The sequence below is a fragment of the Anomaloglossus baeobatrachus genome, chromosome 3 (genome assembly GCF_048569485.1).
Source record: "Anomaloglossus baeobatrachus isolate aAnoBae1 chromosome 3, aAnoBae1.hap1, whole genome shotgun sequence".
NCBI lineage: Eukaryota > Metazoa > Chordata > Amphibia > Anura > Aromobatidae > Anomaloglossus > Anomaloglossus baeobatrachus.
Window position 1 is genome coordinate 386,176,121 of NC_134355.1, and position 13,991 is coordinate 386,190,111.

A 13,991-nucleotide genomic window follows, 5' to 3' on the forward strand; every position below is an offset into this window, starting at 1 on the left:
CGGGATGGAGTGCACAAAATCTACTGGACGAGATGGAGGTGCCTGGGGGTCCCTCTGAGTTCTTGCAGGACACCTGAACTGCAGGTGCCCAGGTTGCCCACACCCATAACATCTCCTCTCTGTGATTCCCACAGGGCGTGGTCGGAACTGTTGGGGCACAGGATTGTGAACCGTGGTTGTCATCGGCCTGTGGCTGGTTGGAGGGGCAGATATAACTGGAGAGTGCTGGGGAGCAGGAGCAAGCTGTGGCTTATTGTTCAGAAGCCCCCTCAATTGTGGTCGGATAGTAAGGGCCTCATCAGCCAGGGCTGCAGCTCTATCCAAGGTGTAAGGCGTGCGCACTATGACCCATTCCCGTATTTCTGAGGGACATTTGTAAAGAAATTGTTCTATAAGAAATACCTGTATAACGTCTTCCACAGTGAAGGTTTCTTCCGCTTCCAGCCATCAATAGTATCACAGACCTGCCTGTTGTGTTCATTGATCTTCATGATGCTCTATGTGCTTTGAAAAGAACACTGAGACAATCACAGAGCAGGTGCATTTATACGGAGACTTGATTACACACAGGTGGCTTATATTTATCATCATCATCAGTCATTTAGGACAACATTGGATCATTCAGAGATCCTCAATGAACTTCTGGAGTGAGTTTGCTGCACTGAAAGTAAAGGGGTCGAATAATATTGCACGCTGCAATTTTCAGTTTATTCTTTTTTACAAAAGTTTAAAATAAGCAATAAATTTCTTTCAGCTTCACAATTGTGTTCCACTTGTTGTTGATTCTTCACCATAACATTAAAATTTTTATCTTTATGTTTGAAGCCTGAAATGTGGCAAAAGGTTGAAAATTTCAAGGGGGCCGAATACATTCGCAAGGCACTGTATACTGTGTATGGGAATTTTTTGCGTATATACCGGGTTTTGAGCCATCACTCTGTCTATAGTGAGTCAATGGGGGCTTTATAATGTGCATAGGGGCTTTGGGGGCATCATACCATGTATAAGGGAGCTATGGAGACATAATACTGTTTATATGGGGGCTATGACATATCATACAGTATTGTGTATTAGGGCATACTGAGTATGGAGGCACCATACTGCATAGGGGTCATATAAGCATTATATATGGAGAGGTATGGTGCATTATACTATATACAGGAGTTTATGGGGTCATAACACAGCATATTTGGGGGCTATGATATACAGTATCATACTATGTATAGGGGCATTATACTGAGTATGGAGGCATCATATTGTGTATTGGGCATCTAGGGAGGTATTAAACTGTGTATGATGGATAATGGGGCATTGTTCTGCAGGGGGGAAATGCCATTTCTATTTTTGCCTCAGGCAGTAGAAAAGTTAAAATCGGCCTTGATATTTCCAGTATTAGATCAGAAAAATAGGGGGACAGCAGTGTGAGCAGCCTCTTCATACCTCAGCACCCCAGGTATCTTCAGTATTAGATGTAGCTATGCAGGTAAGGGGCAGAGCTTCCTATTGCACATGCTCACAGCCACTTGCCCTATTAGCATTCTAGGACAGGGTTCTATCATCAAGATCGCTGCCTTCTTATATATTATAGTGATTTCCTCCTTAGACAAAACAGAAATTATTTGCTAATTGCAATTTTCTAAGATTTTATTTATATTGACAATTTATGTATTTATTTCTTCTATTCCTAGACAGCTGCTTTAAGTCCAGTACAAATCCTCAGAGCTTGGTGAACATTACATTAAACAGATAAAACAAATTAAAAACAGCAGTCATTTCTATTTATAACTGAGTATATAGTTTTATTGATTATCTATATTTAAATCATAATGCATATTAGACATGCTATTAAACATATGGCAAATTAACATATTATACTCTATTTTTACTATTAAACTTGGTACAATATAGCATTAGTGATGGCGTTTGTAGAATAAATATATTAGCGTAAATATTAAAATATCAAAAATTTGGTACTTTTAAAATGGCAACAAAATAAGGAATTACAACAGGTAAGAAATAAGCAAGATGCAGAGACAAAGCCGGTAAAATGCTGGTTTGGTAGAACTGCTGGTCTGAGGTTTTACTGCCACATTTGATTTACACTGATTGCAGCTGGGTCCACAGAAGTCACAAAATGATATCTTTTTCATTGTCGGAGAATTATATGTCCGTGTCGCTGAGTTTCCTAATTGTGAGAGAAAACAAAGAATAATATATTCATTCAAATAAAAGGAAAAGTATTTATCAATATTACTCAAAATACATTCAATATTGAGAGTCCCTGTGACGAGGCAGCACCCCAACATCGACCCCCCCCCATCGACAGTGTCAGTTATCAGACCCCCAGCATTCAGATAATGATGGCAAAACAATTCTCAACTATTCAGGAGTTCAATATACTATTATTGTAATAGTGCAACCCTATATGATAAAACACATGGTTTTGACAAGCAGTAATTGGCAGTCCATTGTCAGGCTACATGGCACACGAGAATGTACAGTACCTTTAAAAAATAGCTTACAACATCAATTCACACAGCATAACAGATAAAGTATTACAAAATTATTTTACTTACTTGGTTCGTAATATTCCAAAATGGTAACTACTGCATCTTGGGAACTTGAAACACTTGCAGTTCGTACTAATGGCACAGATATAAAGATCTCCGGAGTGGACACCTACCAGAAGAGGGTACAATGTGATTAGAGTTTGTAGGAAAAACCTGGTGACACAGTCCCTTAAATATACAATCTATGCTGTGAAGAATCTAGCAGTGCAGCACTGTAATCCCGAACCTTTTCTTTTAAAGAAGTTTTTTTCAACCTTTCACATACAAACAAAACCTGAATAATTAATTCTAGAGACCCATATTCATATTTTGAGAATGTAGCCATATGTAGACATTGTGAAAATGCCATCTAGCACTTAACAGTTATGAGTTATGTCATAGCACATATCCCCATATACTATATTTACTAGAACTAAATACACAAAACATTTTATGATCCCAGTACTAGAGTAAGCATTTGTGTCATCATGCTATGGAGTCGACAAGTGTCCCAATTAGGACAACACAGTTATTATACCTGTGACAGCACCTCTCGTGGTTTTAAATTGTACAGGGCCTTGAAAAATTATTTATAGCCCATGAAGTATTCCACATTTTGTTTCAAATTACACATACAAACTTAAATGTATTTTATTGTATTTTATGTGATATACCAGCACTAAGTAGCAAGTATTTGTGAAGTGTAAAGAAAATGATACATGGTTTTCTAAATATTTTGAAAATATAAATCTGAAAATTGTGATTTGCATTTGTATCCAGCCCCCCTGTACTCTGATACCCCAAAATAAAATCTTTAGTGACCAATTGTCCTCAGATCTCACCTAAATATTCAATGAGTCTGTGTGTAATTTATTCTCAGTATAACTACAGCTGTTCTGTAAAGACCTCGGAGGTTTGTTAGAGAACACTATGGATTAAAAAGCACCATGAAAATCCAGGAACATACCAGAAAGGTCAGGGATAAAGTTGTGGAGAAGAGTAAAGTAGGGTTAAGTTATAAAAAAAAACAGCAGAAGCCCTGAACATCTCATGGAGCACTGTTAAATCTATCATTTAAAAATGGAATTAGCCTGGCACAACTGCAAACCTAGAAAAACAGTTTAGGCCATCCAACACTGACATCCTAAAAAGGAGAGCACTAATTAGAAAAATAGCCAAGAGGCCCATTGTCACTCTTGAGGAACTGCAGAGATCTACAGCTCAAGTGGGAGAATCTGTCTACATGGCAACTATAAGGGCTCAGTCACATGAGTGTATAACATAAATGAGAGCTATCCAATGTTTTATTGGATAGCCCTCAGACCATTGATCTACTAAGTGGCAGGGCCGACCAGTGCTTTTTTCCTCATGTCAGTTTGGCATGAAAAAGAATTCACAGCATGCTGCAATTGGCAGTGTATATGAGACGGTGCGCAGCCATTCAAGTCTATGGGAGCATGTAAAACAATTGGATGTGTAGTCCAGTGTTTTCATAATTTTTTTAATTGTGGTTGCTTAATGTTCACTGGGAATGAATACTTTTTCAAGGCACTGTATATCAAGCGGTTTCATCTTTTTTATAGTGATGAGCAAGTACTAAAATGCTAGAGTGCTCAATACTCGAATCAAACAGGTCAGATGCTCAAACGGGCTCGATTTGAGAAACGAGTATAATAAACACATTGCATACCGATGACATAGAGATGTTGTACGGATAGGTGAGAAAAAAAAAATCATACAATCGCGTAGCACTTGCATGATATACGGAATACCAAATGGATTTCACTCATCCCACTTTTAGGGATGAGAATGGGACCGAATTTGTTTTATATGCCAGTGTGAGAGAACCCTAAAACATACAAAACTGAAGATAAAATGGAATTTACAGGAAAAAAGTTAAGATACATTCTTCATGTATAATAACTTGTAAATAAGGCAAAACAGAAAGAAAAAAAAACACTTCCTACACCCCTTAGGCTATGTTTACACATAGTATTTAACACTTTCTCATTGGTTTCAATGTTGAAAAATGCTGCAAAAAAGTGGCAAAAATGCTGAAAGTATTGACATGCTGCGTTTTCAGAAAAAGTAGCAGTTTTCTGTTACAGCCAGGAAAAAAAACAATTGTGCATTAGATTTATGAAATTTCCTAGCTTTTGCGGGTACTATGAAAATCAGCTTTCAATTTGCATAAAACTCCGGGCCATCTCTCACCATATTTCCCCATCGCCTATGAGTAAGGAAGATGACATGCTAGAGGGGGGAAATGAAACTTTACCTGCCAGTAGTCACCGGTAAATATAATTTTAACATTTTACTACCTTATCTAGGTATGAGGTGTGTGTGACATGGTCTGAGACATCCTGTTTAATTTATGAAGTCGGGACTCTGAAACTCATAAAGCCTATGCAACAATGCAAGAACTACAAAAAAATCAGAAGGAAGATGGACTCCGATACACCCTGCATTAGACAAAGGACGGCCTCATACACATTCTGTTCAAATTATTAGATAGCTGGACTCCCAGACTTCTAAAGCTTATGCACTATGTGCATGCCTTGCCAAAAATTAGGAGGAACTGCAATACACCCTGGTAGACACAGAGAAGGGCCTCAGAATACAATTTTTTTTCCATTATTAATGAGTGGGACTCCTAGACTAGTAAAACCTATGTACTGTGCGCAAGGCTTGCAAAAAATTAGAAGGGGGACTATAATATGGTCTGGAAGAGACATAGCAGAGGGCCTTAGAAAACTATTTTTTTTTTCCCATTTTTAAGGTCTGGGAATCCTACACTAGTAAAGTCTATACACTGTGTGCAAGGCCTGCCAAATATTTGAGAGAATGACTCAATTACACCCTAGAAGACACATAAAGGGGGGCTTTGGAATACTGTATTTTTCATATTACTAAGGAGTGGAACTCTTAGACCAGTAACACCTATGCACTATATGCAAGAACTTTAAAATATTAGAAGGAGGGACTCAAATACACTCTGGAAGACATATGATTGAAGGTCTTTACATTTTTGTTCCCTATTTTTAAGGGTATGACTACTAGACAAATAAAATCTATGTAGTATATGCAAGGGCTGCCAAAACTTAGAAGGAATGACTCAAATACATATAGAGGAAGGTCTCAAAAAATGTTTTCCCATTATTAAGCATTGGACTCTTTAAAAAAGCGCCAGATTGGGGAACACCTAACTTTTGGCATGGGAACTTGCCGCATGTGTGTGCTATGGGGAACAGTATAATGTCTATTCCCTAGGGCCACCCCACTGCCTCTTCCTGCCTGATGCAGTGCTGCGGATTCCTCTCCTCAGTGACTTCATGGTTCACCACCTAGTAACAAGGACTAGAATAGAATAGATGTAGGATTGAAAAGGACTTTAGGTTTTACGTTGCAGCAGCAAGGAATATAAGGCAATAATCCCTGCTTATGTGCCTGTAATACAAAATTAATACACTATCCCTTCTCCAGCAACTCTCCCTACACTTTATGCAGCTGAGGGCAGGATTAATAGGGACAGGAGTAGAATAGATGTAGGACTAAAAAAGACTTTTGACTATTAGCAGCAGAAGCAAGGACTGTAAGGGGTACTTTGCACACTACGACATCGCAAGCCAATGCTGCAATGCCGAGCGCGATAGTCCCTGCCCCCGTCGCAGCAGCGATATCTTGTGATTGCTGCCGTAGCGAACATTATCGCTATGGCAGCTTCACATGCACTTACCTGCCCTGCGACGTCGCTCTGGCCGGCGACCCGCCTCCTTCTTAAGGGGGCGGGTCGTGCGGCGTCACAGCGACGTCACACGGCAGGTGGCCAATAGGAGCGGAGGGGCAGAGATGAACGGGACGTAAACATCCCGCCCACCTTCTTCCTTCTGCATTGCAGCCGGGACGCAGGTAAGGTGATGTTCCTCGCTCCTACGGCTTCACACACAGCGATGTGTGCTGCCTGCTGGAATGAGGAACATCATCGTACCATTGCTGCTGCGAAATTATAGAAATGTCGGACCCTACACCGATCATACGATAACGACGCTTTTGCGCTCGTTAATCGTATGTAAAAGGATTCACATACTGCGATATATGTGCGTCACTTTCGATTTGACCCCACCGACATCGCACCTGCGATGTCGTACTGTGCAAAGTACCCCTAAGGCTATGTGCCTGGCTATATCCCTGGCTATATGCCTTAAATGCAAAACTAATACACTACCACTTTTCCAAACACTCTCCCTACACCAATGCTAAGAGCAGTATTAATAAGGACTAGAATAAAATAGATGTAGGACTGACAAGGACTTTTGGTTTTACATTGCAGCAGCAAGGACTGTAAGGCAATAATTTTTGCCTACATACCTTTAATGCAGAACTAACATACTATGCCTTCTCCAACAACTCTCCCTATAATAAATGCAGCTCAGAGCAATATTAATAGGGAATAGAATATATGTAGCCCTGAAAAGAACGTTTGGTTTTGGGGTGCAGCACAAAGGAAATAATACCTGCCTATATGCCTTTAATAGTAAACTAATACATTATCCCTTCTCCCGAAACTCTCCCTACACTAAATGCAGCTAAGAGCGTTATTAATAGGGACTAGAATAGCCCTGAAAACAACTTTTGGTTTTAGATTGCAACAGCAAGGACTGTACAGAAATAATCCCTCCCTGTATGCCTTTAATGCTAAACTAATACACTATCCCTTCTCCAGAAGCTCTCCTTAAACTGTTTCTAGGGTAGAATGTGCCGAGCTAGGTTTTACTGGATCTTATATTGGTCCGATGATGCGCTGCGTCCGACCAATCATAAAATATGGCTATGGCATAGGTAGGAAATTCCTACATGGTCAATGGCTGAAAAACAGCTGCAAAACATGCGGGACAGGGACTTGAACACGGCACTTAAGTATCCACGATACTCCATCAGGTACCAAGCGTGCCCGAGCAGCTGAATACTCGATCGAGTATCGAACAGTAGTGAGCATGCTTGCTCATCACTATTTTTTTGTTAACAATCATTAACTTTTCAAAACTTACCGAATCCAAGTACAGGAAAACTTTATCCTCTTTCAACTCAACATATTTAATAATGTCAGTTGTGGGAATACCAATAGGGCTCAATGTGAAACCACTGAGCAAGCCCACTTCCAGAAGAACCATACCACTCTGACTGTTATTACTCAGGTAGCTGAAATAAAAAAAAAAGCGAAGTTGTTTTAGAAACCTTATGTCTGAAGATTAAAATTAAGATTAGTAACACTGTATGATAGGTTCCAGTTATCTGAATATAGATGGTAATGTAGAGTTAAGAATTGGTTGCTGTATTGTGGCTGACTATCCATACATGCAGTATAAGCCAATAAATCAACTACTGGTAGAAACAGGAGATGTATTTTGATTCCTCTTTGTAGTATTGAAATACAAGTACTACTGCTGCGCTCACTAGAGTGGGTAAGAAGGGGTTTAAGTGGGGGTGTCGGTCAGAAAAATAAAAAAAAAAAAATAATAAAATAAAATAATTAGATATGGGTGAGAATGTGGTAAATGATACGCTATAATACTGGTAATATAAAAATATATAGATTTTATTAAATACATATAAAATTCATTCAGGGTAATGCACTAAGATGAAGTCTCAGAGTGGCACTGAAGAGCCAACTGGGTAGGTGTGAAAAACCTGTCAAGAGAAGAGACAAACAGGGGTAAGGGTATGTCTTCCAGATGCTGGACTCTCTCCTCCTTGTCCTACCAACACAACTCCACACACAGTTACAAACACCAGCCACAAAGCCTAGTCACCCCCCCAAGGACAATAGGGACACACCAGTGGACGGGGCCAGACAGATGGTGATGCCCACCTAGGGGTCCTGAGGTGTTAAGGGAGGAAACACGGCAGTAGATTGGTGTTGGAGTCAGACAGAGGAACAGTCTAGTCTGGACTGTGGAAGTGAGAGGAATAAAGTGGTAGTTGGGAGTTGTAGCTCCCGGACTACCGGACTACCTGAGCTGACCAGGTGGCAGACGGCAGAGCAGGGCCACAGGCGACAGAGATCCGGGTGCTGGAGACCTTAAGTGGACCGGGGCAGGGTTGCCGGTGCCGACAGCGGGAATCCGGTCCAGAGGCCGTGCACAGTCGGGGTGCCTGGACCCTAGGGCGAGAACAGCTTCAGACCCCTTGTCAATTAGCCAGCAGGGGACAACATTCCACGTCTTGTCCCACCAGTGAGCCCAGATAGAGCGAGACGGAAGCCCAACGTGGGGGATAGGGCGTCTGCAAGTGCCTGCAAAAATCCCAAGTGTCAGATCTCGTGGGCAACAGCTCCCACATCAAAGACACCGGGAGCGGACTTCTCCCATTTCATGCAGACTAGTCAACACACAAGACAAAACACAGAAGTGCAGGAGGAAGGGCCCCTGTCCTGTCAACCAGTATGCGGGACCCGAGCACACCCCTCTGGATACCTACCGGTATCCGGCACTTGGTTTACTACTTGGACTTTGTGTGGTTTATTCAACAACAGTGAGTACACTGGTGTCATCCGGTCCAGCCTGCAGACGGCGCCCCAGCACTGCACACCACCTACATCTGGGCCCTGGGACAACAACTCTCCTACCCTTGGAGGGAATACCATCCTGCTACCCTGCTCCATAAGCCCCGGGTGCCCCCACACCGAGGCAGCGGCGGTGTCACCAAACTATCACCGCAACCCACGGGTGGCGTCACTGACAAACTCTCCCCCTGTAAATACCCCCTTTATTTAGTTGTGGGCGACAGGCTGCTGTGCGAGCCCTGGATCCGGCTGCCACTCGAGCCACAGCCACGATCCCGGATAGCAAACACTGAGTAGACTTAGTGGCATCCTAAAAGTGGCTGTTGGACTTCCATTAGTGTCCCACTGGTGCAAAGCCATTTGCAGCACCACTGCATTGCACACTCAAATTCATTGTTACTAAGCCATTATACTAGCAAACTATGCTGCCAGTTTAAGGGCCATAGTTGCATTGTCAGGGATAGTTATTGTTGTTTATTCTGCTGTTAATAAAGATAGACCACCGCTGCAATCTACACCACCTCTCAATTTTTACTACCACATTTTAAGTGCACAGTCTTGTCGCAATCAAAATGAGTGGCAAAATGACAGATGCTGGTGGAAAGGGGACGAAGCATGTTGGAAAAGGAAAAAAAGGGTCTGTCCATGGGGAAGGTGGCAAAGCTCCATTAACATCTGCTGAAGATAGACCACCTTCCAGCAAAAGTAATATGTCTACTACTTACCGTGGACAATCCGATGTGCTCCCTTTTTTACGGACACGAACAACTGGAACAAAGGTAGATGATGGCCAAAAAAAGAAAAAGCTTAAATGGATCTCAAGTGGTCCAACAAGTGCCCTCTCCGCCAACTCAACTACCGCATCCAAAAAACACCAGTCCTCTGAGTTGTCATCCCAATCACACTTGCTTTCTCCCAGCTCTGAAGTCTCCATCCGCCCTGCACAGTATGGTGGAACTGAGATGGCTGAGTCTGCAGAGCTGTTCAGTCACACTATAGCCTGGGAATTAGAAGTCTGCTCCCAAGCTACAGTGAGTACAGACCAGGAAATGGTCTGCAGTGATGCCCAGAACCTTTGTGGCTCAGATTCAGGCCGTGATGAACAAGTGTCTGAGCATAATGTCGACCCTTATTCACAAACTGAAACACCTGTTGTAATAGACAATGAGGAACATACTGATGACGAAGAGACGCAGATACCAGATTGGGATGACAACTTAAATATTCGGTCAGGGCAAGAAGGGGCTCGGTCTGAGGGTGAGGGGAGTGCAAACACAACAATTGATGAGGAAGCTCTAGATCCCACCTACTGTCAACCCACAGTCTGGCACTCGAGGAGGTCAACAGAGGCGGTGGAGGAGGATGCAACTGACGACGAAGTTACCTTGCGCCTTCCTGGACAGAGTCGGAGTACTGGTAGCACGTCTACAACTGCATCCTCAGCCACCACTGTGCCTCTGAGCACTAGTCGGGGTGGATCAGCAGGTCGCATGCCCTCTAAGCCTTGCCTAGCCTGGTCCTTTTTGACATAGCAAAAGATCGCCCAAATTATGTGATCTGTAAAATTTGTCATGATTCTGTTAGTAGAGGTCAAAACCTCAGCAGTTTGACAACTTCTTCCATGAATCGTCACATGAATAAATATCATATGTCCCAGTGGGAAGCTCATCGTGCTGCAATGCGGCCTAGCGGAGCAAACCATCCACCGCCTGCCCCTTTCAGTGCATCCGCACGCTCTTCATCTTCTAGGACTGTGGGGACAGCTGTCACACCTGTTTTTCCACGCACAACTTCCACCACTGTAACCGCAACAGGCAGTTTGCTTGGTAGGTCGTCAATTGGTTTGGAAGGGGAAACAAGTGCGTGTGTACAGCTCCCTCAGACATCGATAGCACCAACGTTGGATGAAGGCAACATCATGTCTATGCCTGCACTTTCCTCACAAACCTGCATTTTTCCAGGGACACCCTATTCAACACCGTCTACACACAGCAGCCAGATCTCTGTCCCTCAGATGTGGACAAATAAAAGGCCATTTCCTGCGACCCATGACAAAGCTAAGAGGTTGACTTTATCCCTCTGTAAGCTCTTGGCTACCGAAATGCTGCCCTTCCGCCTGGTGGACACACAGGATTTTAGAGACCTTATGTCTGTCGCTGTGGCCCAGTACCAGATGCCCAGTCGCCACTACTTTTCTAAGAAAGGTGTGTCTGCGCTACACCAGCATGTCGCACACAACATCACCGCTTCCTTGAGAAACTCTGTGTGTGAACGGGTGCATTTCACCACCGATACTTGGACCAGTAAGCATGGACAGGGACGTTACATGTCACTGACTGGGCACTGGGTAACTATGGTGATAGATGGTGAAGGGTCTGCTGCACAAGTCTTGCCGTCCCCACGACTTGTGTGTCAATCCTCTGTCTGTCCAAGTTCTGCCACTGCTTCTGCCTCCTCCACCTTGTCTGGGTCCTCCACCTCCGCCCCAAGCCTGCCTGGTCAGGCCTCCAGCGTTGTAACTGCGCAGAAGGAATCACGCACCCCTCATTACTATGCTGGCAGCAGAGCGCAATGGCATCAGGCGGTGTTTAGCTTGAAATGTCTTGGAAATAAGAGTCACACAGCGGCTGAGTTGTGGGCAGCTCTGGAGACTGAGTTTAATAAATGGTTGTCTCCACTCAACCTGCAGCCTGGTAAGGCCGTGTGCGACAATGCTGCAAACCTGGGTGCGGCCCTTCGCCTGGGCAAGGTGACACACGGGCCTTGTATGGCTCACGTGTTGAACTTTGTTGTCCAGCAATTTTTAACACACTATCCCGGCCTAGATGGCCTTCTGAACAGGGCACGAAAACTGTCTGCTCACTTCCGCCGTTCAACCACCGCTGCTGAGCGACTTGCATCGCTCCAGAAGTCTTTCGGCCTGCCGGTTCATCACCTGAAATGCGATGTGCCGACACGCTGGAATTCGACTCTTCACATGTTACAGCGACTGTGACAGCACCGTCAAGCCCTGGTGCAATACGTCATGACGTATAGCCTGGGCCAACGAGATGCAGAGGTGGGGCAAGATCACCCTGATGGAGTGGTCTCAGATCAAGGACCTATGCACCCTTCTGCACAGTTTCGACATGGCGACGAATATGTTTAGCGCTGACAATGCCATTATCAGCATGACAATTCCAGTCGTTTACATGCTGGAGCACACGCTAAACACTATTCAGAGTCAGGGGGTGGGACAACAGGAAGGGGAGGAACTACAGGAGGATTCATATGCGCAAGACACAACAACATCACCAAGGTCCAGACGTTCATCATCACCAACGCGGCAGGCATGGGACCATGGGGGACAGGGATCAACAAGGGTGCATAGTAGCAGGCGAAATGTTGAGGAAGGTGCAGGAGAACATGAAGAAATGGAGGACGAACTGTCCATGGACATAGAAGGCTCAGCGGATGAGGGAGACCTTGGTCAAATTTCTGTTGAAAGAGGTTGGGGGGAGATGACAGAGGAAGAAAGAACGGTTAGCACCTCTATGCCACAAACACAGCGTGGACTTGGTCTGCATGGCTGCGCAAGACACATGAGCGCCTTCTTGCTGCACTACCTCCAACATGACCCTCGTATTGTCAAAATTAGAAGTGATGATGACTACTGGCTTGCCACACTATTAGATCCCCGGTACAAGTCCAAATTTTGTGACATAATTCCAGCCATAGAAAGGGACGCACGTATGCAAGAGTATCAGCAGAAGCTGTTACTCGATCTTAGCTCGGCTTTTGCACCAAACAACCGTGGTGCAGGGAGTGAATCTCCCAGTTGTAACTTGACAAACATGGGACGGTCTCGTCATCTTCAACAGTCTACCCGTACCAGTAGCACCGTATCTGGTACTGGTAACAGCAATTTTATTGAATCTTTTCATAATTTTTTTACACCATCCTTTGCAAGGCCACCAGAGACAACAAGTCTGACACATAGTCAACGGCTGGAGAGGATGATACAGGAGTATCTCCAAATGAACATCGATGCCATGACTTTGCAAATGGAGCCTTGCTCATTTTGGGCTTCAAATCTTGAAAAATGGCCAGAGCTCTCCACTTACGCCTTGGAGATTTTGTCGTGTCCAGCTGCCAGCGTTGTCTCTGAACATGTCTTCAGTGCTGCTGGGTGTGTGCTGACAGATAAGCGCACGCGTCTGTCCAGTGACAATGTGGACAGACTAACGTTCATCAAAATGAACAAGTCATGGATCCACAAGGAATTTACTACCCCTGTGTCATCCTGGGGAGAGTAAATGCTTGTGGATTTTGAATGTGCTTGATGCAAATCTACTTGTGAAGTGTACAACTGGGGCACAAGTGCTGCCACTGAAGGGGTGGGTGTGTGTGGGGCCCAATTTTGGGAAAAAAGGGAGACTCCGCTTGGAGTAACCCTTGCTTACAGTGTTTTTAAAAATGATCCAAGATGAGCAGAGCTGGGATCAGGAAAGACTTAGCTACCTACCCCGGTGTCATCCTGGGGACGGTTAAGGATGGCGTATTTTTGAATGTGCTTGATGCAAATCTAGCTGTGAAGTGTACAACTGGGGCACAAGTGCTGCCACTGAAGGAGTGGGTGTGTGTGGGTCCCAATTTTTGGAAAAAAGGGAGACTCCGCTTGGAGTAACGCTTGCTTGCTGTGTTTTTTAAAAGGAGCCAAGGTGAACAAGTCATGGTTCAGCAAAGACTTTGCTAACTACCCCTGTGTCATCCTGGGGACGGTTAAGGATGGTGTAATTTTGAATGTGCTTGATGCAAATCTACCTGTGAAGTGTTCAACTGGGGCACAAGTGCTGCCACTGAAGGGTTGGGTGTGTGTGGGGCCCAATTTTTGGAAAAAA

The 13,991-nt window shown here is 44.0% G+C and overlaps 1 protein-coding gene across 1 annotated transcript in view; it reads right to left on the bottom strand.

Annotated features, from left to right (window-relative positions):
- Positions 1 to 1,681: 1,681 nt before the first annotated feature.
- The window catches only part of LOC142296517 (CD109 antigen-like), a 265,735-nt gene continuing 253,425 nt past the window's right edge, over positions 1,682 to 13,991 (bottom strand). The window contains exons 33-35 of the mRNA XM_075340205.1: positions 7,598 to 7,748; positions 2,577 to 2,679; positions 1,682 to 2,185 (exon numbers count right to left, since the gene is read on the bottom strand). Coding sequence (XP_075196320.1) covers positions 2,001 to 2,185; positions 2,577 to 2,679; positions 7,598 to 7,748 — 439 coding nt within the window. The 3' untranslated portion in view covers positions 1,682 to 2,000. The remainder of the gene's footprint in view (positions 2,186 to 2,576; positions 2,680 to 7,597; positions 7,749 to 13,991) is intronic.